General features: G+C 38.7%; 1 protein-coding gene across 1 annotated transcript in view; it reads right to left on the reverse strand.

Moving 5' to 3' along the window:
- The window catches only part of LOC147035290 (G protein-coupled receptor family C group 6 member A-like), an 86,553-nt gene extending 76,939 nt beyond the window's left edge, over positions 1–9,614 (reverse strand). Inside the window, exon 1 of the mRNA XM_085865530.1 lies at positions 9,365–9,614. Coding sequence (XP_085721656.1) covers positions 9,365–9,373 — 9 coding nt within the window. The 5' untranslated portion in view covers positions 9,374–9,614. The remainder of the gene's footprint in view (positions 1–9,364) is intronic.
- Positions 9,615–27,721: the final 18,107 nt, after the last annotated feature.

Raw genomic sequence — 27,721 nt, forward strand, 5'->3', positions numbered from 1 at the left:
TATATATATGTATACATATATATATATATATATATACACATATCTATATTTTTTGATATGGATTTCAGAATTGGATCTGACTAATGCACACAACATCCAGGTCCTCAGGTATCTATTTCCAGAAATGCATGTTCAGAATAGACCCATCCCCTTGTCTGGTGGGATTCTAACTCTTTGATGCATTGGAGAAGGGTATAGAACAGTTTCCCTTTCTTATGAGAAAACCTTTTCCTCTTTACAATACGTTCATGCATGCGAGAGATAGCTGTTAGCCCAACAGAGATTCATTCTACCTGTTTCCATCAGGACACGTTGGCTTGGAAATAGATGATTTATTTAAACTTTGGACCGACAGGACATTTGATTAAACACACCGCAGGTTTTTCACATTTCATTCATTCTGATGGTCAAATACGGCTGTGCATCAATTACCTCACCCACCTCTCTTTCATTGAAGTTTGACCTCCACTTCTCTTTCACCGACGTTGACATCCACCTTTTTCCATTGACGCCCGATGCCCCATTCGGCAGCTCTGTGGACTCTGGTTGGCTTCTGAACGTGTCGCCCGGGCAGGGGAGGTGATGGCCATTGTTGACGCTTTGTGAGCACTTCACGCCCCTACTCAGTTGTTCTGGCAAATGGCTGCTTTCTCCATTTGCGCTTGTCCAGTGCCCCAAACATGGTGTCGTAAGCAGGGCCTGTGTTGATTGGGCGTTGCGTCTCACTCGATGTTGAGGAAGGGATGATCGTGAGATTGACAGTTGGAAGTCACGTGCAGCGATTCGCCAATAGGTAAGCTGGATTTGGCTGAAGTCTGCTTGATGCTCTGCCCACACTGGTTACCTTAAAGAAAGGATGTGAGGACCGCCTTCCTGATGGTTAGTGATAGCTCCTGATAGTTGCTGACAGCTCCTGATAGATCATTATGGTTTCTGACAGTTCCTGACTGTTACTTACAGCTCTTCACAGCTGTCCATTTGTTACAGCTCCTGATAGCTCCTAAGAGTTGGTTACGGTTCCTTACAGCTCCTGAGTATTGGTGACAGTTCTTTATAGCTTCTAACCATTGGCGACAGTTCCTGACAGCTGGTGATGGTTCTTTATAGCTCCTGCCCATTAGTTATAGGTCCTTACAGTTGCCCATTGGTTACGGCTCCTGATAGCTCCTGACAGTTGGTGACGATTGGACCATTCCTGCTGGTTCTGCTTGGTACCTGCTCTTGACGTTCCTGATTCTTGTAGTACTTGATTCTTGGCATACCTGATTCTTGGCATACCTGATTCTTGGTGTACCTGATTCTTGGTGTACCTGATTCTTGGCGTACCTGATTATTGGTGTCCCTGGTTCCTCGAGGTGATGACATGATGTCAATTGGTGGTCGAGCCTGTTTGCAGGTGGGTGCATGGCGAGGCAGGGCGCTGGCAGCGGACCAAGGCATGTTCACACATTTTGGGATATTTTATTGGCTACACGATGACTTCTACCTTGGTAAGCCGAGACCGAATTTCTTTCACCCCTGAATGATCTGCTGGGAACCCATGTCTAGTGTTTAATTGTTAAGTAAGGCAAACTGATATGCATCTGCTCTTTGTCTATTATTCTATCAATGTCTGTTGAATTCTTTATTTGTTGGAGATCAATTTGATTTATTTGAATTCATCCATTTACACCATAAGGAAATAAAAAGTTCTTCAGTTTATTTATTTTTCTTATTAATAAATTCCTTGTTGATGTTTCAACCTGTCCGTGCTTGTCCTTTCCTTCAATTGATCCAGCATTGTCTGAACCAAGATAGACTGGGTGGTAATTCCCAAACGAAGTAACCTGTCATAGTCTGCGTGCACTTGAGGTAAATGCTCGGCTGCTTGACTTAAGATCTAAACAAGAAGGATTGGTGCATCGCCGAGGGCACGTTCCCTGGTCAGGAGGCCACGTGACCTCTAGTTAAATGGCAACTTAGACAATGGACACTGGAACTCGTGGTTAACTGATTGGCGTTCGTGTTCAAGCAACCCACCATTCCATAAAGTTAATTATGAGCAGTGACCCCAGGTCCAGTTCTTCCGAGGAGAAATGAGGTTTAACTCCCTCATAGTACATTCGGTACCCGAGGCCATAACAAACTAGTGTCAGGAGTGGGATATTTGGACCTGTGGTGCACTTCATGCACCTCAAAATTCAGAGCTATTTCGAGAAAATTATATTTCAATTTATTGGTGCGGACAATGGCGGACCAACACAGGCAGATCTGGGTGGGCCATGTAGATGATATAAATATGGATAAGGAATCGATCCAGGGCTCGCATGAAGTCACAATGGAGGATGAAGAGGAAGCAATGGGAGAGGTGGAAAATAACCCCCACCCTCGGCCTCAGGAAAGTGCAGCACTGATAGTGCAGAACGGTGGGTTATCGCAGCCAGTGCAGCCCAATAATGACACTATGTTGTGCATGAGGCAATTAATGGCACAAATAACTATGATGGACCGAAACAACAGCAGCAGAATGGAGAGGATGAGTGAAGAAAAGAAGGCACAAATAAAAATGATCAGCGAAAAAAACAACGGGAGAATGGACGTGATGAGCAGAAAAATGGATGAAAACAGCAGAAAAATGGACGTGATGGGCGATGAAATAAAAAGGGGGATGAGTGAAGCGATGGGCAGAGAAATGGCGGCGGTGCGAGAGGAGGTAAGGAAGTGTTGGACCGGTGTCCAGGAAGAGATGAGGGAGAGCGAGGCCAGACTGATGGGAGAGATTGGGAACATAACGAAGGAGTAGAAGGACTGACGATAGGACAGAATTAATTGAAGGAACAAATGGAGAGGAATCCAGGGGCGATAAAGAGCCACCCAGAAGGAATCAAAAAGTGAGATGGCTGCAATTAAAAAAGAATGTTAAATGGTACACGAGGAACTGACGAAGAGAGTAGAGGAGGTGAGGCTGATGATGGGGACAAAGGAACGGGAGATGAAAACACAAATAGAAACAACTAAGTCAATGTTAGAAGGGGAAGTACAAGGGGCGCATCAGGAATTTACGAAGGTAAAAGAGGAGGTGGATGATGTAAGGAAGGAGATAACTGAAACCAAAGCAAAACAGGTAGAAGCAGGTGGTAGAGTAAAGGAGGAGCTTATTGAATGCATGGACATGTTATATTTACGGCGTTACAAAGTGCTCAAAGATCAAGCGAAGAGGATTCAGGTCCTTGAGATGAACCGGGAGGAGTTGAGGACAGAGAAGGTGAATCATGGCGAGTCCGGTTAGGTGCATGATGCTAATGAGTGACAGACCCGGGGTTTCTTGGAGTGCCCAATGCGCAGAGTGTAAATGTAATGGAGTGTGTGCAAAAGCGAGTGAAAGAGAATGTGCGAGAATGGAGTGTGATGTTGAGTGAGAGAATGTCGGTCATGCATCGACTCAGATAGAAGTTGCGGGTAGTTGGACAGATGGGAGACATGAGTCCCCCGTGCACGGTACACCATGTGGACCCGGAGGATTCGCCCCAGCCTCAGTCCAGTATGGACCGGCGTATGGGATTCAAACCCTGGGAAGCCGTGCGGTGCAGCTGCACAGTATGACGGCAAGGGCAACATGAGGGCATACTTGGTGCAGTTCGATCACGTGTGTAGGAGTAACGGTTGGGGCCCGGACGAAGGTGGGATGCACCTTGTAAAAGCACTGTGCAGTGTGGCAGCCGAGGCTCGCACCACCCTCCCCCCTGGGGCCATGAAGCTGGCAGGCCTCAGTTTGGCTCTAAACAATCGATTCGGCATAGAACAGCAGAGCGAGCTTGTTAAAACTCAGCTTGCAAACCGCAAAAGGAAACCCCAGGAGTCCATTGGGGAATTGGCTTACGACATTCGCTGCGCAGTAGGGATCGCATATGCGGACATGGCAGCATCCACCCAGGAAAGACTGGTGCTGGACCATTTCATGCAGGTCCTGTCGGACTCTGACTGTGGGGCTCAGCTGGCCATGTGGCACCCACTCAACATGAGTCAGGCGGTTGATGCCGCAGCACATTATGAAGCAGCAAGGCCCCTGACTTGGGGGGGGGGGGTGAGCACCGCCCAGTAGTGGTGAGACAGGTTAGCCCTACACACAACGGCAGGTCCACAGGTGGAGCCACCCCCGAAAGGAGGGCAGATGTGTATATATATATATATATATATATATTTATATATATATATATTTATATATATATATATATATATATATATATATATATATATATATATATATATATATATATATATATATATATATATATATATATATATATATATATATATATATATATATATATATATATATATTTATATATATATTTATATATATATATATATATATATATATATATATATATATATATATATATATATATATATATATATATATATATATATATATATATTTATATATATATATATATATATATATATATATATATATATATATATATATATATATATATATATATATATATATATATATATATATATATATATATATATATATATATATATATATATATATATATATATATATATATATATATATATATATATATATATATATATATATATATATATATATATATATATATATATATATATATATATATATATATATATATATATATATATATATATATATATATATATATATATATATATATATATATATATATATATATATATATATATATATATATATATATATATTTATATATATATATATATATATATATATATATATATATATATATATATATATATATATATATATATATATATATATATATATATATATATATATATATATATATATATATATATATATATATATATATATATATATATATATATATATATATATATATATATATATATATATATATATATATATATATATATATATATATATATATATATATATATATATATATATATATATATATATATATATATATATATATATATATATATATATATATATATATATATATATATATATATATATATATATATATATATATATATATATATATATATATATATATATATATATATATATATATATATATATATATATATATACCCAAGAAGGTCCACGGCTGTCCAGAATACAAGAATACGGAGGCACAAATACATTTCGTAAGGAAAATACTGCACCGAGAAGTTGCCATCGGGGCTCAAATTGGCACTTTTTAAGCTCACCATGACCAACGTTGACCTCTCTGCATGAAATAACTTGCAGGAGTTCAGAGTTAAAAAAAAATTTACACGAGGTCAGGCATGTTTTCTGCTAACTGAAACTGTATAGGAATCGTATAATTGAGAGATTGCAGCGAAATGCATTATCTGAGCATAATTCATCATCTCAGGTTGCAGGCTAATAGTTTTTGGCCTTGTCTCTCAATGGTGAAGAATCACTTAAAAATTATAGTGTCTGAATCTGGATATTCACCAAAATCCAATAAACTCTTCCTTGTCACACACCCAAGCTGTCAACCATATTTCTTCCTAATATTTCCATAACTTTTTGAGATATTGTGCAATTCACACTCTAAGCAAAATTTAGTGAAGTGGCTTCATGAAATTATCATAACACGCTGACCAAAATTGTTATTGTTTCAATTAATCATTGCATGGAACCATACTGTCGGATTTTTTTCATGGCTGCAAAAAAAAATAAAGTATGACGTTAATATGACGTCATAATGACGTCTGCAATTTCAAATCTGCCATTTCCAAAACACGAGAAATTGGCTTCTCACAAACCTGTCTCCACACGCCCCTGTCAGCAAAAATGGAATATAATCCATCATGTTAAGAATTGAGCTTGAGCCATGGATTTTCTTGCTCTCAGAACTCCAGTCAATAATCATGCAAAAGAAATTACACTTTTAGCTGGCGTGCAACAATCCTTCGATTTTTCTGCGTTAAGCACCTATCAAAGTCATGTAACCTGAACTGTTCGGGATCTGCTCGTCTGATTCGAACAAGTGCTTCTGATATTTCGATTCACTTCCCGAGTCCGTCCCCTCAGTTTCCGTGAAATTTTTGCAAACGGCCCGGTCCATGAAGCTGCTCCTTCAACCTTGGTTTGTGCTGGAAGTTGCAAGCAAAGCAAAAGAGGGAGAGAGAAGCAGTATGATCCAGACTTGTGTTTTGTCCGTGTACGATTCATAACATGGCCTTTCCACCCGGAATCCGTTAGTCCACAAAGAGCCAACCCAGCTCTGTCCCTCCATGACACCTCAATTCATTCTCTGCCGTCCATCTCGCTTGTCTTCGATGTTGTTTGGATTTTCGAGTCCTTGGGACGTCCGGGGATTGATTCTCCTGATGATGTTTATTTCCCTTTTTGGTAAAAGTCATCATCTGGCTAGTTCGCTTTAACTCGCTGTGATCCCGAAGGAGGAATCAATCCCAGATTCGCAACGTGCCTGAGCTGTTGGTGAATTTGATGGAGAGCATTGGGGGACAAGAGGAGATGGCTCGGAGGATGCGGCTGGAGGCGTTGAATGCATGAAACAAAGTGTTTGCGGCAGGAGATGGGGTTTATTTTGATGATGTATCAAGTGTCAACCCAACACAGGTTCCCCTACAAACAAATTGCACGACATGTGAAGATTGTTCGGAGGGTACCTTCAATATTTTGTTCTTCGGTGCATGGCCCGCGAGCCATTGGTGGCCCTTAGTGGCCGAAAGTGTGGCCCCTTTAACACACAAGTATGAAAGCACCCCCATCATAATCCGCCATAAATGCTATGAAATTGACTCATTGAGTTCAAATGAGTGTTCCAATGCGATGTATTCCAATAAAAACAACGCAACTCCATCAGTCGATGGCAGTACACAAACAATTATGCTTGTCGCCCAGTAAGCACAATGAAAACTAGAAGGGCACTCGGTGGAGCGCATACCTCTGCCCTGTAATGCCTGACCCACGAGAACATATCAGGCCCAATACATTTTTGAGATATCGTGCTAAATATCGTTTTTGAGCCCGATCTCCCAACGGTGAAGAATCACTTAAAAAATTATAGTAGTCTTCACAAAAATCGAATCGATTCGTTGTGGTCACCACCCAACTTGTCCACCAAGTTTCATCCGAATCTGTCCATAACTTTTTGAGATATCATGCCATATATTAGATTAGTGCGATCTCTCAATGGTAAAGAATCATTTGAAAAATTGTTAGATGCAGATCCGGATCTTCACTAAAACCGAATCATTTCTTCCTTGTCACACACCCAACGTGTTCACCAAGTTTCATCCGAATCCGTCTACTGTCTTTTGAGCTATCGTGCTATATATCGGTTTAGCCCTATCTCTCAATGGTAAAGAATCACTTAAAAAATTGTCAAATCCGGCTCAAGATTCAGATCTTCACCAAAATTGAATAATTCTTCCTTGTCACACATCCAACGTGTCCACCAAGTTTTGCGAGAATCTGTCCACAACTTTTTGAGATATCATGTTGTATATCAGTTTAGCCCTTTCTCTCAATGGTGAATAATCACTTAAAAAATTCTAATAGTCCGATCCGGATCTTCTCGAAAATCTAATCAGTTCGTCCTTGCCACGCACCCAACCCATCCACAGAATTTCATCCGGATCCGTCCACAACTTTTTTGAGATATCCTGCACATAGACAAACAGACAAACACACAGAAAGGGGTGAAAACATAACGTCCTCCACCTTCAGTGTCGGAGGTTATCACTGAGCATGTTTATTTTTTTTAATATCAGGGAAGAGAAATATAAAAGTCAGCTTGAGCATTCATTCGTGTACCATGTTCTATGCACATCATCTGTGGTGCTCTTTCGGGCTTGCTGTTAGGGTTGGGACGACAATCTTGGATGGTTCAATACTCCAATCAGGAAAGGAATTTGGAATTTGTTAAGGGTACCAGTGATAGCTTGCCTACTCTTCGCGAAGGACATTGTGGGAGCTTTAACGTCCAACAACCAATGTCGGCAGACAGGACGCCCAGTTTAACGTCCATCCGAGGGACGGCACACACATCCATGAATAACCCTGCCTGTGAAACAACAATATGACAGTTTATAGCTGGCCCAAGATTCGAACGCAGACAGCCCAGAGGTGAGTGTGCATATCTCTAGGTCATCCCGCCAGCCAGCTTTAACAGCTAAATTTAAATTCTGCAAACCATCAGCACAAACATAGTTAGCCCAGCAAAATCCCAAGTCGACTTAGGTCTTAGCGTCACCATTCGTGTCATAATCAGTGAAGACCTGCGAACTCTGCTGAGGTATTGGCGAAAAAGGTCTGTACCAAGTTATTGGCCACAACTACCTGAATGGGTGAGAAACACGATAGGCATCGACTCGGACAATGTTTGAACTTTAATAATAAATCGATGCATTGGAAAATCATCAACAAACGTGATGCCCAGTTTTTCACAAAGTTTCGAATAAGCATTTACTCTATGTGCCTGCAAAGATTTCGAAAAATATAAATGAAGAAACTAATTTACTTCATGTTGTTATGAAAATCAAAATATATAAAGGACCATTTACTTGCGAAACTCCTACATGGCTTGTCTTAAAGCATTTCAACCTCCTTACTGTCTTTTGAAAAATTTGTGGTCTGAGTTAGAGAAACAGATAAATTAAATAAAAATGATTTTTCAGTCTTGAGAATCCAATGAAAAACTAGAAGGGCACTCGGTACAGCGCATACCTGCGCCACGTAATGCCTGATCCATGAAAACATATGGGGCCCAATACATTTTTCAACTATCTCTCAAAGGTGAACAATCACTTTAAAAATTATCAGATCCGGATCCAGATTAGGATCTTCACCTAAAATCGTAACACTTTGTCCTTATCACACACCCAACTTGTCCACCAAGTTTCGTCTGAATCCACCCACAACTTTTTGAGATGCCTTGCTATGTATCGTTTTTGACCCCATCTCTCAATGGTGAAGAATCACTAAAAAAAATTCTAGTAGTCAGATCCAGATCTGGATCTTCACCAAAATCTAATCAGTTCGTCGTTGTCACACACCAAACCCCTCCACAAAATTTCATTCGGATCCGTATGCAACTTTTTGAGATATCCTGAACACAAACAAACAGACAGAAAGGGGTGAAAACATAACCTCCTTCACCTTCGGTGGCGGATGTAATAAAATTACATAAAAAATTAAAAACTGGAAACGTTCATCAAAAATATTTTGAAAATCGCATTAACCGATTATTTCAGGCAAATAACACGTCACAGCCCTGGTAAACGCAGTACGACAAAACTGTATTATAGATATCAAAGAACAAGATTCGTTTAATGTGGAGCAAAAAACGTTATCGCATAAAAAAAGACTTACTTTGTGCATCCGGGCAATGCTGGTGTTGATGTAAATGACTCCTCTTTTTCACCGATGCCAAAGTGTACAGGAAATAGTCCTCCCAATATGATATCTCCTTCTTTTCTCAAACCTTTTCCACTGTCATTTGAGAAAATGCAATCCGAAGAAGTGACGAAACACATTTTTAAGCCAAGCAAAACGAGCAAACATGTGCTCAGAGATTTTAAAAAATGACAAAAAGCACAAGGAAGAACTGGCAAGATTTCTAACATTGTCACAAAATAATGGAAAGTAAAACAAAGATGATTTAATCGCTTTACTCATAAACTATAACAGCAGAACTGAATTTGTCTGCTTGAAGAAGTTTATTTTCAAACAAATCAGCATGAAGGTGTTTTTATGCAATTGAGATGATTTATCAATTACTGGGAAATCAGGCCCCAATCCCAAAAGACGAGGTAAGATTAATTCTTGAATTGCCACTTATACTCATACTTGACTCTCATTACCTTGTCTCATGGAGATTGCAAATCAAGAAATTATGTTACTAATCAAAGTTGATAAGATGAAGAAATCCTCCTTCAGTCACATATACACAGGTTCACTTTTGATTCATCAAGTCTTGTGATTACAGGATGAGCAGGGGAGGTGGTTTGGGGACAGTTAAAATTTCAGAGGAACTCTCACTGAAATGAAGGCATCAGTGACGATGGCATGACAGTGTTGCTCTAAGTTTGCTGACATTTGTGCCTCAGTCTTCCTTGTTTTTAATGGCCTTCGAATTTAGAATGGATCTCGGAAATCATGCAGTGGAAAAGGAAGATTGCATCGTCTTTCATACTCTCAATTGGAATCCATCTGAGCGTTAATGACGTATATAATAAAGGCACTGACTTACGTCGTGGATGCATTAATGAAAATAGCGACGTTATACGAAACAACGTCAGTTGGATACGACTTACCCAGAACAGTGCAATTATGGGGGGATGTGTTACCATGGGGAAAAATATGGTCACTCTAACCTCACAACCCTTATTCAAGTACATATTGGAAACAAAAATGAAACAAAGCAATGCAGAACATGATTGAAACACTGCAGTTATACAAATAGACAATTTATGTTGCAGGTTGAGAGTGGAGGGACTACAGAGGGTGAGAAGCAGGTGCTTCCGTGCTTCGGTGGAGTATCTGGGCTGGTTCAGCACGTGTTGGTACTCTCTCAAACCCAGCAGCCAAATCGCGTTCAAGTGATCACTATGCCGGGCACAGGGTGCTTTCCATGCAGACGCAAATCACCCCAACTCAAAATGTCCTTTAACAGATAATTAATATGCAAAGCCAGTTGCGGTCAGGGCAACTTGTATCACTCAGAGACCAAGTGACTTCATGTTCATATTAAATTAGTACACTTGGAGGGTGAACGCTTAATGGTTAGGGTGGTGGGCTTGGGATCCTCGGGTCCTGAGTTAAAATCCAGTTTCTACCGTTGAATTAATACCAGGTGAGGTTGACTAAGCCTGCCATCCTTCCGAGGTCAGCAAAATGAGTATCATGATTGAGCCATTCGAGTATCCTGCGTCGGAGTGACGACCCGTACAGGATTGTGCCCAATAGCCCAGGAGACTGCTTTGGCAGCACCCATGCTCTGCACAGAGTCTGGTCCCAATGGATTTAGATTTTTGGAGGGTGAACAAAGCAAACAAATGCATTTAGTTACATAGTTTATTCACAACGATGCACACCCTGGGTATAAGACGAATGGAAGTACACTGAACTTTAAAATTTCGAACGACATTATATCGGACGAACGCAACTTAAATCGACGAATGCACCATAATGTGTTGACATATTCTACGAATAAAAAGAGGTCGGTCTTGGCACGCGTCCATCCTTCATTCCCACCATCCCGAAGTCCCTCCGTCACTCCCTCCATCCGTCCGTCCATCCAGCCGTGTGACTATATGTCTATTATCTACATACCATTGGAATGTACCTTTCGACCTTTTAGACTCCTGAGACCCCTTAGGGCTTAGACCTTTGAAAACCCTCAAAGACCCTGAAGACCCTTAAGACCTAAAATATTCTGAAAACCCACAAGACCCCAAAGACCCTAAAAGACCACAAAGACCCCAAAGACCACCAAGATCCAAAGACACCAAAGCAAAGACCCCGAAGACCCCAAAGCTGCCCAAAACACCGAAGACCCCAAGACACTGAAGACCCACATAACCCTGAAGACTACAAAAGGTCTGGAAGACCCCCAAGAGACCGCTGAACAACTCGAAAGACCCCGAAGATCCCAAGGACACCCAAGAACCCAAAGAATGCCAAAAGCCCTGAGACGCCCAAGACCCTCAATGACCACCAAGACCCCAATGACCCCGAATATCTCTCTCTCTCTCTCTCTCTCTCTCTCTCTCTCTCTCTCTCTCTCTCTCTCTCTCTCTCTCTCTCTCTCTGTCTCTCTGTCTCTCTCTGTCTCTCTCTGTCTCTCTCTGTCTCTCTGTCTCTCTGTCTCTATCTCTCTTGAGTTTGATTTGATTTTTTTATTTCATTTTTCAGTTGAAACACCTGTCTGGTTGAACCAAGCACACAAGTTAATTGTCTGCAGGAATCTGACCTGGCACTCAAGACATCTGAAACAGATTGCTGGAAAAGATCATCTATTTTTATCAATGAATGTTCAATATTTTCAATGTTGTTTAATTATAAATGCTCTGCTTTTAATTATTTAATGATTAATTACAAGAAAAGAAGAAAGATGTAAAGGAGGGGTGGGGGGGTATGTGCGCTCCCCCAACGACACATAACCCACTCATCCCACCCCTCCCCTCCCCGTGTGTGTGTGGGGAAGGGTGAGGAGTGGGATGAGGGAGGTGGTGGGTCAAAGGTGGGGGGCACACAGGGTGGATGAGGGGGGTGGGTGGGGCTTGTGTAAGAGGGGTTTGGGTGGATGGAGTTTGTGTGGGCGGCGCTTGCGTGGGCGTGGCTTGTGTGGGCGGGTTTTGTGTGGGTGCGGTTTGTGTGGGCGGGGGTTACGTGGGCGGGGCTACTGTGGTCGGGGTTTGTGTGGGCGGGGTTTGTGTGGGTGGGGTTTGTGTGGGCGGGGCTTGTGTGGATGAGGCTTCTGTGGGTGGGGTTTGTGTGGATGGAGCTTGTGTGGATGGGTGGATAATTTTTGTTAATTAAACATGTTGTGTGTGGGGAACTAATTACCTAATTAAGTAATCACTAATTATGTGAATACTAGCAGGGATACCCGTGCTCCGCACAGGAATCCCGTGGATGACGGCGGGTCTGAAGGAGTATATGTCACAGTTAATTGTAAAATTGTAGAGGCTGCCACCATTATTTTTTTTTTTCATCACCACTATAATATTATATTTTCCCTGCCATGTTTTATATGAAGAAGACTCGAGTTCAAAAATGTTAAGATTTATTGCCGCATCAGATAAAAAACCATAATGCCTCAACAATGTGTGGCTGGTTTCATGTCATCATCAATGACTTAATTAATTCTCATTCTCTAGCAAATTCCGTTGGTCCCATCTCAATCGGCTGAACTTGAAAAATTAACGTTAAGCAATCAGGTGATGACGTCATAATTCGGAAACCGCAAGTCGGAAGTACAATTCTTTTACATCACAACACTCCTGGGTACATGTTCTGTCAGCATCTGAAGTTTGGTGAGGATCAGTCCAGTACTTTTCACGTGCATAGGTCACAGACAAACACACACACAGACAGACAGACAGACACACTTTCAACTTTATATATATATAGATGATGAATGTGGGTGGAGCTTGTGTGGGGTGGGGTTTACGTGTATATGGGAGGGGCTTGTGTGGGCGGAGTAAAAAAGGGGCGGAGTCAAAAAAATTCTGTTTATATTTGTCTTTTATAATTCCTGTGAATAAAATGAACCTAAAATCTCTTCCCCCTTGAAATCATATGCCTTATAAGTCCAAGGATGTAATTGTTTATAAAACAAAAAATATATCCCTTACTATCTCATCTTGTTTCACAACAATATATTTATATTTTTTCCATCGTGTCCTTCATATAATCCCGAAATTCCTTTTTACTACATAATGTAGAACAATTATCTCTCCAAAAATTGTTTTTATTTACTGAATTTAACTTGAATAAAATAAAAGTATGAGCATTGTTTATTATGGAATGACGAGGGAGTTGAAAGTATGATTGACTAAGATAAATACAATTACAAGAAGAATGTCTCTCTCTCTTGTGTAGTAGCTGTCCATTACCGTTTGGTTTCTCTCATTAACACAATCATCAAAATAACGAGGTTCTTTTTTGATTTATCCAAAATTTGGGGAGAGGGTATATCAACTGTATTATCAGGAAGAATAAAAGTTATCAGTCTTGATTTCTTTTTATATCTCTGTGTATCACAAAATAGTTATATTATATCTTCAATGTTGTTATCATTTAGTTTGCTTTGAAGTTAAAATAAACCGATTATATCTTCTTTATGAAGACCAGCATTAAAACCTTATGAGAGTAGTTGATATTCAGGTTGAAAACTCGACTTTGTGAAAATTATTAAATTATAATCGACAAAGTTGGGAGTCAGGAGCATCTTTAAAAGTAAGCAGGTTTTTCCACATCCGCTTGAACCAACTATGAGACATCTTAATGAAATTGGAAGATTTTTATGATTGTTAAATTTTATATTATTTTCCCAAATGGGTAAAAAATCATTCATTTATATATTTGGAAAACAGGTTATTTAATTTATTATTGGCTTTTTTTGAAACTCTATATTTTATCCTAAGTTCGGGTTTAATTTCAAGATAATCCATTATTTTATTTATACAATATCTTGTGTTGATATTTCCCTGAAAATGACAATCGTGAATAATATATAACAACAATCCTTTGAACATTTATCTTCGACGTTCAGTTTCTTCCATGGCAAGGAAAGGTGTGTTATCATCCTCATACTTTACATTCATTTCTCAAATCAATCTTGGAAGTAATTCATTTTTGGTGTAAATCTAAAAGAATTATTTTCCTTTTTATATTTTTTATTATCATTAATAAGAAGATAATCACAGAATATACATAGTTTATAGGCTTTTGACTCTGTTTTTATCCCCGTCTTTCACACGCAGGACAATTCTCAAATTTGTCATATGGAGAATCAGGGAATTCAAGAGGCTCAAAATCTAACATATTTATAAAGTAAAACTTTACTTAAACTAAAATTCATCTTCAGTATCATCTTCGGTACTTTCACAATAATCTATAAAACTACTTTCATAACTATCGTTTGAACACAAACTCTCAGTATCATAACTGTCGTTTGAACACAAACTCTCGGTATCATAACTGTCATCACTCTCATAAGCTTCAAAATTTTCAGTTGAATAACGACTCATATTTAATTAGTCCAAAAAACAATACCATCGATATATATATATATACATATATATATATATATATATATATATATATATATATATATATATATATATATATATATATATATATATATATATATATATATATATATATATATATATATATATATATATATATATATATATATATACATATATATACATATATATATATATATATATATATATATATATATATATATATATATATATATATATATATATATATATATATATATATATATATATATATATATATATATATATATATATATATATATACATATATATCACTAGAGGTCAAAAGGTCAGAGAAATTGGGGTCAAGTGAAAATTTCCATGGAAAATGCAAAACAGCATATTCCAAATAACAAAAGTATATATATATATATATATATATATATATATATATATATATATATATATATATATATATATATATATATATATATATATATATATATATATATACACTTTTTTTCATTCACAGATTCAACTACTCCATTTTTTGTATTAAAGGTAATTTTAAAATGATCCTTAACTACTCTTGAATGAAATGTCATTTCACCTGATATATTAACATCCTTCATTTCATCAGGATTTACAGACAAAAATACAAATTTCTCCTTGCATATTACAGATGGTCTTATCTTTTCTTTCTAAAGATTCATCCATAAGGTTTTTATTTTTTATACCTTTTCTTGTTTCATTGCTTTTTCTAGTTTTGAATATACAGTATTACCAGAAGGAGAGGGGAAACTTTTCTCGAGATTCTTTAATTGATTTTCTTCCAGATATACTAAAAACCCTTCCACTGAAGGAAATTGAAGAACTCATATTATTCACCATAATTGTTTTTATCCAATAGTTGTTATATTTATCTTTGTTCAATTTTACATCCTTGACATATTTCTCAGTATCTTTTACAAATGAAGAGAATGATTGAAACTTGTCTTTTGTGTCTTTATACATTGTATTTATTAAGTGAAAAAAGTTGGAGGATAAAATGGTTATAAGCACAGATTCATCTATAAATTAAATCAAATTTTCATCAGGAACATTTTATTTTAAGCACAGTTTTGTTAAATAAATAAGGTGAATACAACATACTGTGATGTTTGGAATTACCAAAAGAAATATTATAAAAAACACCTTCAAATCAACAAACACACATTCAATCTTTTCAGACAAATATCTCCACTTGACCAAGAAACTATACATTATGATAGATGTGACAATGACATTCTTTAATTTTTTTATAATAAACACCTTAAATCATTCAAACACCAGAAAAATGAAGAAAGGGAAGCTAAATTTTCCATTGAAAACACTGATGGGGCCTTTAAATGGCATATAAAAATAAGATTGTTTCGTTTTCAAGTCACTGGACCATCTTTAATCATGGAAGCTGTTGATATGGTGAAACAAAGTATTGAAACTATAATTAAAAACACACTAAGTGAAATGAAAACTTTTAAGTTTTATATGGGACTAAAATTGAAAATGGTAAGACAAGACGATGAAACAACTCCCTATACGAGGACAAACCCTCTCTTCTTCTCATCATTTCAATATTTTGTAAGATGTGATGTTTCAGATGAACTCGAGAGACAAGAACAAGATGTTGTTAACACTCTAGTCGGTAGTGGATTTACTCTCACAAAAATAATCTTTTTAGATATACACATCTTAAAATCAGATCCTCTTCAACCTTCTTCTCATATTGATTTACCAAAAGAGATAAAACTTAAGAAAGCCGTTGTTAATATTCAAAACAAAGATAATAAATGTTTTCTATGCTCTGTTCTTGCTCACTTACATCCTCCACAATGGAATCCTGAAAGGGTTGACCATTATAAGAAATTCGAGAATACATTAAATGTTAAGATTTAAAGTTTCCAATGTCATTGTGAGATATTCCAAATTTGAGAAAATGAATAATTAATCTATCTGTTAATGTATATGGATTAACAGATACAAACAAAGTTCAGATATTAAAAATTTCAAGCAACTATAAAAATGATGAAACACACATTGACATTCTCTACTTTACTTCAAAGGAAAAATCACATTAGGCTTTCATCAAAAATTTCTCAAGATTAACCAAATCACAAATATATAAGAGAAAATGTAAAAAGTATCCTTGGAAGAGATGTCTCAACTCCTTTCACACAAAAGAAGGATTTAATCAACATTCGAAATATTGTAGTAATTATAAATCAACCGTAATCAATTTACCAAAAGCAGGTTCAAACATTTCATTCAAAGACTTTAACAAATCGATAAAACCTCGGTTTGTGATATATGCTGATTTTGAAAGTATCCCTGAAAAGATAGATATTTTTTCTCCAAATCCAAATAAATCATACACAAATAAACATCAAAAACATACTCCTTGTTGTTTCTGTTATTATAGAAAATCAGCTGTTGGTGATTAATACAACAAGTTAGAACTTTATAGAGAAGATGGCTCAGAGGAGTTTGTAAGACGATTGGAAAAAAGACTGTATAAGACTAAGAGAAATTATGGTGAAATCCTATTAACCAATGTCATTAACAAAGGGAGAGAAAAAGGAATTTAGAAAGAACAGTACCTGTCATATTTGTGAGGAGAAAATTGAGGGAGACATCAAGGTTAGGGATCACTGTCATCTTACTTGTAAATATAGAGGTCCAGCTCATTCCCGTTGTAATCTTAATTACAAGCCTCCAAATTTTATTCCTGTCTTTCTTCACAACAACGCTCACTATGACACACATCTATTTCTAAATGAACTTTCAAAGACATCTGGAGATATTTCTGCCATTCCTAACACAGATCAAAAATACATCTCATTCACATAAACAATTCATACATCCCCCATAACCCATATCAGATTTTTTAACACATACAAGTTTATGTCAAGTCCATGATCTAACTTAGTATCAAATATTAAAAACTTCCCGAATCTTAAATCACATTTCTCAAATCAAGAAGAGATTGATCTCTTATCACAAAAGGGAATATATCCGTATGACTATATGGATTCATTTGAGAAGTTTATAGAAACACAACTTCCTTCAAGGAAAAGTATCTATGGAAAGTTAAATAAAACTCATATTTCCGATAGAGATTATACACAAGCTAAAAAGGTATGGGAGAAGTTTAATATAAACAATCTTGGAGAATATCATTATTTTTATCTTAAAACTGATGTATTGTTTTTGGTTGATGTGTTTGAAACTTCTAGAAAAATGTTTATCTGTCATAATAAAAATTCTTATGGATTAGACCCCGTTCACTATTACACAACCCCGTGCTTGTCTTGAAGTTCTATGCTAAAAATATGCTAAAAATGACAAAACAAAATTTGGAATTAATCAGTGATATAAATTTGCTTTTAAGGATAGAGAAGGCTAAAAGAGGAGGAATATCTCATGTATGTTCCAAGAGATATGCTCAAGCAAATAATAAATATCTTCCTGATTATAATAAGAATGAGGATAACTCTGACCTGATGTATTTTGATGTTATCAATTTGTATAGGTGGGCTATGTCTCAATCTATACCTTATGGAAAACTTAAATGGGTAAAAGAAAAACATTATGAAAAAGTTTTACAAGATATTGTTGTCTCCTCTCAAAAAGAATTGGATGAAGCTGAAGTTGGATATTATTTTGAGGTTGATTTAAAATATCCAGAATAACTTCATCACAAACATAAAGACCTACCTTATGCCCCTGATAAAGAAAGTCCAAGAAAAGAATGGTTAAGTGATTACCAACAGTCATTTAATATAAAAGGTACATCTCCAGTAAAACTACTTACAACATTAAATGGTAAAGAAAGTTATATTTTACATCAAAGGAACTTGAGACAATATTTATCTGCTGGGTTGAGAGTGAGAAAAATTCATCGAATTTTGAAATTTAAACAAAGTCATTGGTTAAAGAAATGAATTGATTTTATTACAAAAAGGAGAACAGAAGCAAAAACAGATTTTGAGAAGGACTTTTATAAATTAATGACTAATGCTGTATTTGGAAAGACTATGGAAAATGTTAGGAATCGACAAAACTTAAGACTTTCTACATCTTGTAAGCAGGCTTCAAAGTTAATTAATAGACCAAATTTTGAAGGAGCGGAGGTGTTTTCAGAGAACTTTTGTGCTATTAATTTGACAAAAGGGAGTATTGAAATTTATAAACCTATTTATATAGGAACAACAATTCTTGACTTGTCAAAGTCGTTAATGTATGATTATTACTGTAATAATTTATAATTAAAGTGGAAGGATAATGTGTAATTTGATGCATCAGCTTGGGGGGTCCTCGTGTGCAAAAAATGTAACCGAAGTTACTCACTGGAATTTTGAAGGTGACCACTTCCCTTCACAGAAAAACTTGGTTACCATTAACATAATCCAGCAATAAGTGAGAACATGGTGCCTCTTTTGGGGGTTCCAACGGAAATTGTCGGGCCAATTATTGGGGGTAGTGGAAATGAAAACGACTGTTACTTTGCAGTCTTACACCATAGAAACACAAACTACCCTTAAAATGTCGGTCTTGAGACCCTCGTTCATATGATATGCAAATTCGGTTCATTGGTTCAAGAATCAGGTCACTCTAGGTCAAAAGGTCACGAAAATTTGGGTCAAGTGAAAATCTCACCTATCTCTGAAACATGCCCCACAGAACATGCCACATCCATATTTTACCCTCTGTGAGAGTCTATCCCATCACCATAGGTGCCACGGAACAGAACCATATGAATAAAGTGGAATTTGTTGCAATAAAATGAAAACAGCACAGAATGGAAAGCGGTCGACTTTCAATCTGATCACTTTTTGGCCACCGCTTAAACGATTTCCTGTTGGGAAACTTAAATGGTTATTATGTCATGCCCGTTCACCCTAGATAGACAAATTAACGCTTAAACTATTTGCCTTAGAAGACTCTTCCATGGCATATTACCTTTATGGAGATTGGACCAATAATGAGGTCACTAGAGGTCAAAAGGTCACCGAAATTGGGATCAAGTGAAAATTTCCGTGGAAAATGCAAAACAGCACATGCCAGATCTATATTTTTGTCCTCTATTGGGGTCAATTTTTTTGGAATAAATACAAAAAATACAGATATGAATGGACAGATATGAATGGAATGTACTTAACGACCACCATAACGAAACAATAAACGAAAACTGCCACTCCAACATAGTAAGTAAACACATAGCAACTGGTGGAATGTGATTCTGGTTTGGAAATGTGCATCAACTTATGAGTCAGTCAGTCACTCACTTTCTGACGACACAAAATACATTTTGACATCCTGACTTTTCCGAGTCACTTTGACAAGTGCAAAATGTACAACAGGGATTGTTAGAACCGCGGCAAGGACATCTCGGAGTTCCACACTTTTGACATGTGCAGTGGATTGCAATGTCTTCAGGAATTGGATTGTTCCCCCTGCTTGGGACAAGAAGATCATCGATTAAGTCGAAACCAAATTGTCTTGGGTCAGAGGGTTCGCATGATGAGAGGAGGGACACCATCTCTTTTGTAGCAAACTAGGCTCTCAAAATGTGCAACCGAATGGCATGACTTGTGGGTGGCAGATCATCCAAACATGACCGCTTGGCATGATGATACCTGTTGCTTCAGAGCTGGTTAATGGTTTTCATCGTTGTTCCTTTCTTAAGGACCTGTGTCAGATAGGCTTCTACTTTATCAATTACTGTATCCAGGTTACCTGTCGTCACCACAAAGTTCTTTAAGTACATCTCTGGATTGGCTATTAGAGCAGCATGCTTGGTTCCAACTTTACTTGCGTAGTTCCACCCAGTTAATGTGTTGACGCGGGCAAAACCTGACACAAACTTCGTCCGATCCTCTTTGAGAGGATATGTATCGGAATGTATCTTGTCGAGTCACCAACCCCTTCACCCAAAGTTCTTCGAGGCCGTTCACATTCAGCTTGCTCCAGTAGAACATCAACAAAATGAACACATCCGTGTCTGACGATAGGACTATGATACGATTTTTACCTTGTTTAACAGTATGCATTGCATGTGGTATAATCCTCATGTCAGCCTCTTCTACATTACACTTGAGTTGTGGAACCTCTTCAGGTCTCGATGTCATGGACCAACACGAAACGACGATGCTGTCTGGTCCACAGAAATGACTGACTATAATCTCCAACGTAGGAGCACTCCAATTCCTTGTCAGCACCTCTGCATGAATGAGGGATTCAAATTTTGCTTTGTTGACACTGGATCGCCAAAACCTGTCCATTTCTCGAGGGAGAGGGGTTTCCCTGGACACATCATGCAGTTCTATGGGTGACTTCTTCTCTCCCCTTTGCCGCTCAGAATCCTTCAAAGACGTTCCCATGTAGGAATCAAACACAAAATCAATTCTCGTGGTGCCCTTTGCTGTAGAGGCAACATAGCCTAGAAAGACATCACAGAAGTCACCAAAATTTTTTGAACTCTTTGTTTGGATCTTGCGAATGTTTGCCATCACATCAACTATAGAGCATGTTCCCATTGAGTCATCAGGTCTCGGTGTTCCTGAGTCCTGGTCGCTGAGATGAACTTCAAGTTCATGGACAATTTCACTTTTAATTGGCTCGGTCATTAGGCCTTTGTCATCAAAGAGAGGAGACGTACACCTCATACTGCAGGAGTTCCTCCATAGTCCATCCTCGTATCTTTGCAATCTCTAGTGTACGTTTCATCTGAGCATCTTCTCGCTTGTTGAGTTTTGCTTTTCCTTTGTGTGGGAATGAATTCTTGTGGATTTCAGCAAAAGGTTTTAAGGTTGATGCGATGAATCGTGTCTGACAGTCGAACGGTCTTCTCTATATACCTTTCTCGACGAAGTTTCTAGTAGGTTTCGTTGCCGATTGTCTTCACATTGAACAGCTGTTCTCTGATATCTTCTCACATGACTTCCTTGGTTAAGATATTGTGGAGCATTTTCTCTTTTGGGGAGTGGGGAAGGGATTCTCATTCTTCTCTATGACATTTAATATGACTTGAATATTGGCCTCCTCAAACTCGGTTGCTGCTTTGCTGAATGACCTGTTGGTTTCTAACTCATAGGAGGAACTTCTACTAGCAAGTTCTCTGTGAAGGTTTGTGATGGCAAGCATCTCATGATATATCAGTTCCGACTTGGCAACAAATTTCTTCTTTCTTGAACTACCAATTATTCCTGATGCACTTTTCTGGGCTCTGCTGATAGTCTGTTCCAACGCAAGGTCTGCTCCAACCACTTTGAAACGTCCCATTGTTCGTTTTTATGGCAAAATTGCCCTCCATAAACTCTGAATGCACTTCTGGTGCTATCTCAGGCAGCCTCCTGTCCTCAAGGTAGAGGGAGCACCATCTCAAGTAGTTCATGGAATCAAAAGCAGCAAACAAGGGTAGTAGATCTTGAATGACTTGTACTTGAAGGTTCTAGTTTCCCTCGCGATCACCCCAAATTAGGTTCTCAAGTTGAGACACCAGGTGTAGAAAGGTGGTCCAATACCTGAATGTCTCACTTTCCTCACAACACTTTGAAATGAATCGTTCAAATTGGTCTACTAGTTCAGAGCCGATGTGGTCCTGGCATGTGTGAAGGAGGGGCTTATTGCCGGGTTCTTATTTTCTATCTTTTCTCACTTATTGCCGGGTTATGGAAGTGGTAACCAAGTTTTTTCTGTTAAGGGAAGTGGTCAACTTCAAAATTCCAGTGAGTAACTTAGGGTACATTTTTTGCAGACAAGGACACCCCTCGCTGATGTATTAATTGTTATATATGGATACAGATAGTTTTATATTAGAAATTAAGACAAGTGATGTATATGAGGATATGATTGATAATATTGATATATATGATACAAGTAATTATAAGACCGGGCGTAGTGGCGTGCGCCTGTAATCTGGCTACTCGGAGGCTTGGGTTGGAGGATCGCTTGAGGACGGGAGCTCTGGACTGGGCCGCGGCTATGAGAGGGTGTAGGGCAGCCTGAAAGCTTGAGGATGGGAGCTCTGCACTGGGCCACGCTATGAGAGGGTGTAGAGCAGCCCAAAATCATGGCAAAACCCAATCCATATCCCTGTGTCGTAAGAGGCGACCAGGGTTGCGTCAGGAAGGCATCCGGCGTAAAACCTGTGCCAAATCAATATGCGGATCATAACGGATGATCCGCTGTGGTGACACCTAACGGGAGCAGCCGAAAAGACGAACATGATACAAGTAATTATAAGTCTGAAAGTATGTTGTTTTCATGAAAGAATAAAAAGGTTATTGGTAAGTTTAAGGATGAGTTGGGTGGGAAGGTCATGAGTAAATTTGTGGGTTTGAGATCAAAGTCTTATGCTTTTACGTATATTCATAATTATAACATTGAAAGTTGTGATAAGAAGCTAAAGGAAATAAAGTAAAATATAATCAAGGAAACAATAAACTTTAAACATTATTACACCTGTTTAACCTTAAAGAAGGAAGAGTACAGAAATATGAATACAATAAGAAGTTATAAACATCAATTATATACAGAAGAGATAAATAAGAAAGCCTGAGGAGCTTTTGATGATAAAAGGTATATTTTAGAGAATGGAATCAGAAGTATCCCTTATGGTTTAAAGTATCAGTGTTTAGGGGCGTCTTTTTACTGATTTATAAATGATAGAACCAAGCAATAATCAAACCAAAGAGTGGAGATGTCATCAGCCTTGGTATTTAAATTGGAAACATAACGAATGTGAGAAGTATCAAATAAGTCTTCTTGAATAAATAACTGCGGTAAAAGTAAATAAAACAAATAAGCGGATAAATTGAATTACAAGTAAGTTAGAGGATGTCAAGAAAAAAATAAATATCCTTGAATGGCCTGAAAACTTTGATGGTTATCAATTGAACAATGGAAAAACAATTTACTACAATCTCAAAATGATATGTGGATCAGGAGGTGGTCAAATAAGAGCATTAAGAGGAGTTTATCATTTTATTTCTGTCCAACAAAGAGACATAAACCAAGAACGAAGTTCTAAAATAATATTTGTGAATATACTCGATGGTGATGAATGTTATCGGAAAATTAATTTATTACCTCGAATAGAACATGGACAAATAATCATTGGATCACTCTGAGTGGAATGAAAATATAAAAGGAAATCAGTAAGTCTCAATTTAACATGTGCTCAATGGGGCAGAGATCGGACTCCTCTTTTGACCCCATGGGCCGAGAGTCAGAGGGGGCGGGGGTGGGGGGGAGAGGGAAGGGGAAAAAACAGTGTGGAACAGAGACATGAGGCAATCTGTGGAAGGGAAAGGGATGGAGTGGGGACCACAGGGTAAACACGATGGATGCGACAGGGACTTTGAGGAGGGGGGGGGGGAGAGAAAAGCATTCTCCTGTTTAAGGTTTTTTTAGGTGTTGTCAGAGAGTTTCCCCTATACATTTGTATGGGAGGGGAGGAATCAGTCTCCTGTTATGGGTTTTCCGGGGTTGATCCAGAGACTTTTCCCCCTTTTCCCCATTCATTTGCATGGATGCCTTAGAAACCCCGTTTATCCTCGACTACCCTCTATCTCACACTCTCTTTCTCTCTCTGTTTATTTCTCACTCTGTTTCCCACCACTCTCCCCTCCTTGTCTGTTTGTAGTATCTTGAGTCAGGCCTTCTCAACGATTTGTGTAACAAACTTTTGACCAGTACAACAAAACATCGAAGATGTCTTTCCCATGTCAAATTAGCTGACTTATCAAGGCCAGCTGTAGGTCATCATGACCAAACTCCCATCCATCCCTTTGTTCTCTCAACCCTCCCATACTCCTCCCAAGGCATATATGTGGAGCAAGAATGTAAGCTCAGTTATAGCACAAACCATTGTAATGTCCTACATTCGATGCTTTGTGGCTCCACGATCATGAATAAATTTTCTTTAATTTGAATGTACTTTCCTTGTGTGGACAGTGGATCATTTATGAGTGTTGCGAAATTGTGTAATAGGACTTTGCACTGAATATACTTAAGAATTCCACATCAATTTGGTGCCGTGACTAGGATGTACTAATCCCTGCAGGCAGCCCATGAACCAGAGGGACGGCAAACGCTTGAGCATCGCAGACTAGAAGGTAAGGGAAGAGCATTCGCCCATCCCCGACGGGGTGCCTGCCCCTTAATGGGTAACATACATGAACGAAGGAAAGTACATGTGAGAGAATCTTTATTGATAGGCCTGAAAGGATCCTGTGGTCAGGGACCGCTTAAGCCTACGGGGCTGAACTGAGATCAGGGATCTCTTCACGGGGAATTAAAATCTCCGCCGTGCCTTGAGCTGGTTCGTTACCCAGCTCGCTGTACTTGGTACAGCAGTGACAGAGGAAAGGCCATCCCCTCTGGCCAAAAGGAGGAGGTTGGTATCCCACCTCCGCAGAGAGAGAGGGGTTTTGAGACCCAGCTCGCTGTGTTGTGGTGTGTGATTGTGTGAGAGGTATGTGGTTCGAGTTGACAATCATATATATAGTTGTTTTGTCATAGTGCTGGCCAGCATTTGTTTTATCATTGCTGCATTGAAGTGCATGTTTTGTTGTATTTGTGATCTTGTAACAATTTGCAGAATGGGAAACACTGGTGGAAAGTGTGATGTGGTTGAACAAACCGAAGTGACCCGCCCACGGGGGGTGACACAGGGAAAATAACAATAACAACAGCAGAGTTGAAAGCCAAGATAGAAGCAGATCTGCAAAAAACAATGGGTATGGGGAGGAATTGGTTGCAGGAGAGTATGCATGGATTGGAGAAGATGGATGCAGAAGGAAACACTCAGGAGGGAAAGCTGGAATTTGGAAATAATCAGGCTTATGGTGAGGTGTTGAATGGTGGGGGGTGCTTAACGAGGGTAGAAAAGATCAATGTTTTGGATTGAGGATGACCTGAGACAGTGGTGAACAGCTTTCTTGAAGACCTGCTGGAAGGAAAGAGATTGAAGAGCATGGGGAAAAAAAGAAGAGTTGAGCAGTGGATATGGATTTAGGCAGTTTCTCAAGAAGGGGGTTACTGTTAGATTGTGTGCATCCTGCAGATACCTGGGGTGGACAAAGCATAGAGAGGACAGAGGTACAAGACCAGAAGGGAGACAGAGGAAGGCGGAGAGAACACTGACCTGTCAGTCATGGTGAAGTGATTGGCCCAGTAACTCAGCTTCATTGCGAGAAATAACAATGATCTTCAAAGCCTTCTTTCCCACTGTCAAGCTGAGCAAGTGGTAAGGCAAGGGCGACAGCCAAAATGGAAGAGCAGTATTCCATCAAGCTGCGGGTGAAAGCCCTATACATGGATAGGAGCTCAGGTGTGCCAAGGAAGGACTTTGCATAGTGGAGCAGGCCCAGTTGGCGCTGAGCTTTGGAAGCCAATTTTGAAATGTGGCTTGCCCATGAGAGATCAGGGCTAAGAGTGAGACCCAAGAGTATGATGCGCATACTGATTTGGCATAGGTTTTACGCCAGATGCCCTTCCTGACGCAACCCTGGTTGCCTCTTACGACACAGGGATGAGGATTGGGTTTTGCCATGATTCCGGGCTGCCCTAGACCCTCTCATAGCGCGGCCCAGCACAGAGCTCCCGTCCTCAAGCGATCCTCCAACCCAAGCCTCCGACTATCCGGATTACAGGTGCACGCCAATATGCCCGGTTGCATCTGCATATGTAAGTAGTGTAATAGTATTCAGTCTATTAAAAAGAACACTCCCTGAATCTCATCAGGTTTGGTGGAGAGATGATACATTCTAAATCAAGATCGTTCAATGTTTGTTAAACGGTAAATACACTGCCAACAGCCTGAACTGTTGACTTGACTCATTTAGCGTCCACTGATAAATTAAGTTTGAAGCGCAGACAAACCTTTAAATCTGTGAGCCTCATATCAATGTTTATGACATGAAAGAGGGTGATATTTGTTGCATCGACAACTAGGAGCACATATATACAGTATATACACCTGAGCCACATATCTGAGCACATTATGGTGCTGATTAAGCATGGTATTCCTAGAGATTCATTGTCATCTTGGTGACTGATGGGCATTCCTGTAATTCTGTAGTTGTTGCACATGCTCGACATTGCACATCTCCTGTCTTCCAGGATGATAATTTGCAGAGTGCTGGTGATTAATCACACAGAACACTTAGGCCCCGGTTGTATTACGGATGACTTCATGAGGGTAGGAACTTTCAGGCCACCCTGTATGAAAAAGTTTGAAAATTTTATCCAACGGATAAGTAATTTATCCAAAGGATAGTGCAAATCCGAGCTTTGAGCAACTGGGCACAGGTGTTCTGTGTAATTCATGACTCAGCCTCTCATCATTCCAAGGTTGTCAAAATGAGTACCAGATCAGGGAAAAACGAGCCATTCAAATATCCTGCGACGGAGTGGCGACTAATCTTGGATTGTGTCCCCAAGCCAATGAAACTGTCATGGCAGCCCTATTCATCTGATGGTGTGAAAGGAATGGTTTTAATTTGTCATATTAAATGTCTTGCACATTCTGAAAGAAGAGTGATTATGAAATCGACTCAGAGCTAAGTGCCTGTCGCATCCATGACTACTGCAAAGCATTTGGTGAGCGTGAATCCCGCAATGTTAAGGAAATGCACACCATGCGTTTTGAGAACACAACTGAAAAGCCCTCAACATTTATTGGTGTATATTTAAAACCCTCGAGAGAGAGAAATGATGACCTCTTCCAATCGTTGTAAACATTTCATCTGCTTCTCTATATCCCAATGATAAATCGGTCATTCTATCCTTAATTTAGTATTGGATGGTTAATTTTTCAGGGTGTTTGTGATAGCTCACCTCCTCTTTGTGAAAGACAACATAAGATCTTTAACATCTACCAATATTTCTGGCAGATGGGATACCCAGTTTCAGGTACATCCAAGGGATGGTGCATTTATTGATACCT

Source organism: Eptatretus burgeri, chromosome 1 (genome assembly GCF_056783735.1).
Source record: "Eptatretus burgeri isolate ZD-2024b chromosome 1, Ebu_testis_v1, whole genome shotgun sequence".
Classification (NCBI taxonomy): Eukaryota; Metazoa; Chordata; class Myxini; order Myxiniformes; family Myxinidae; genus Eptatretus; species Eptatretus burgeri.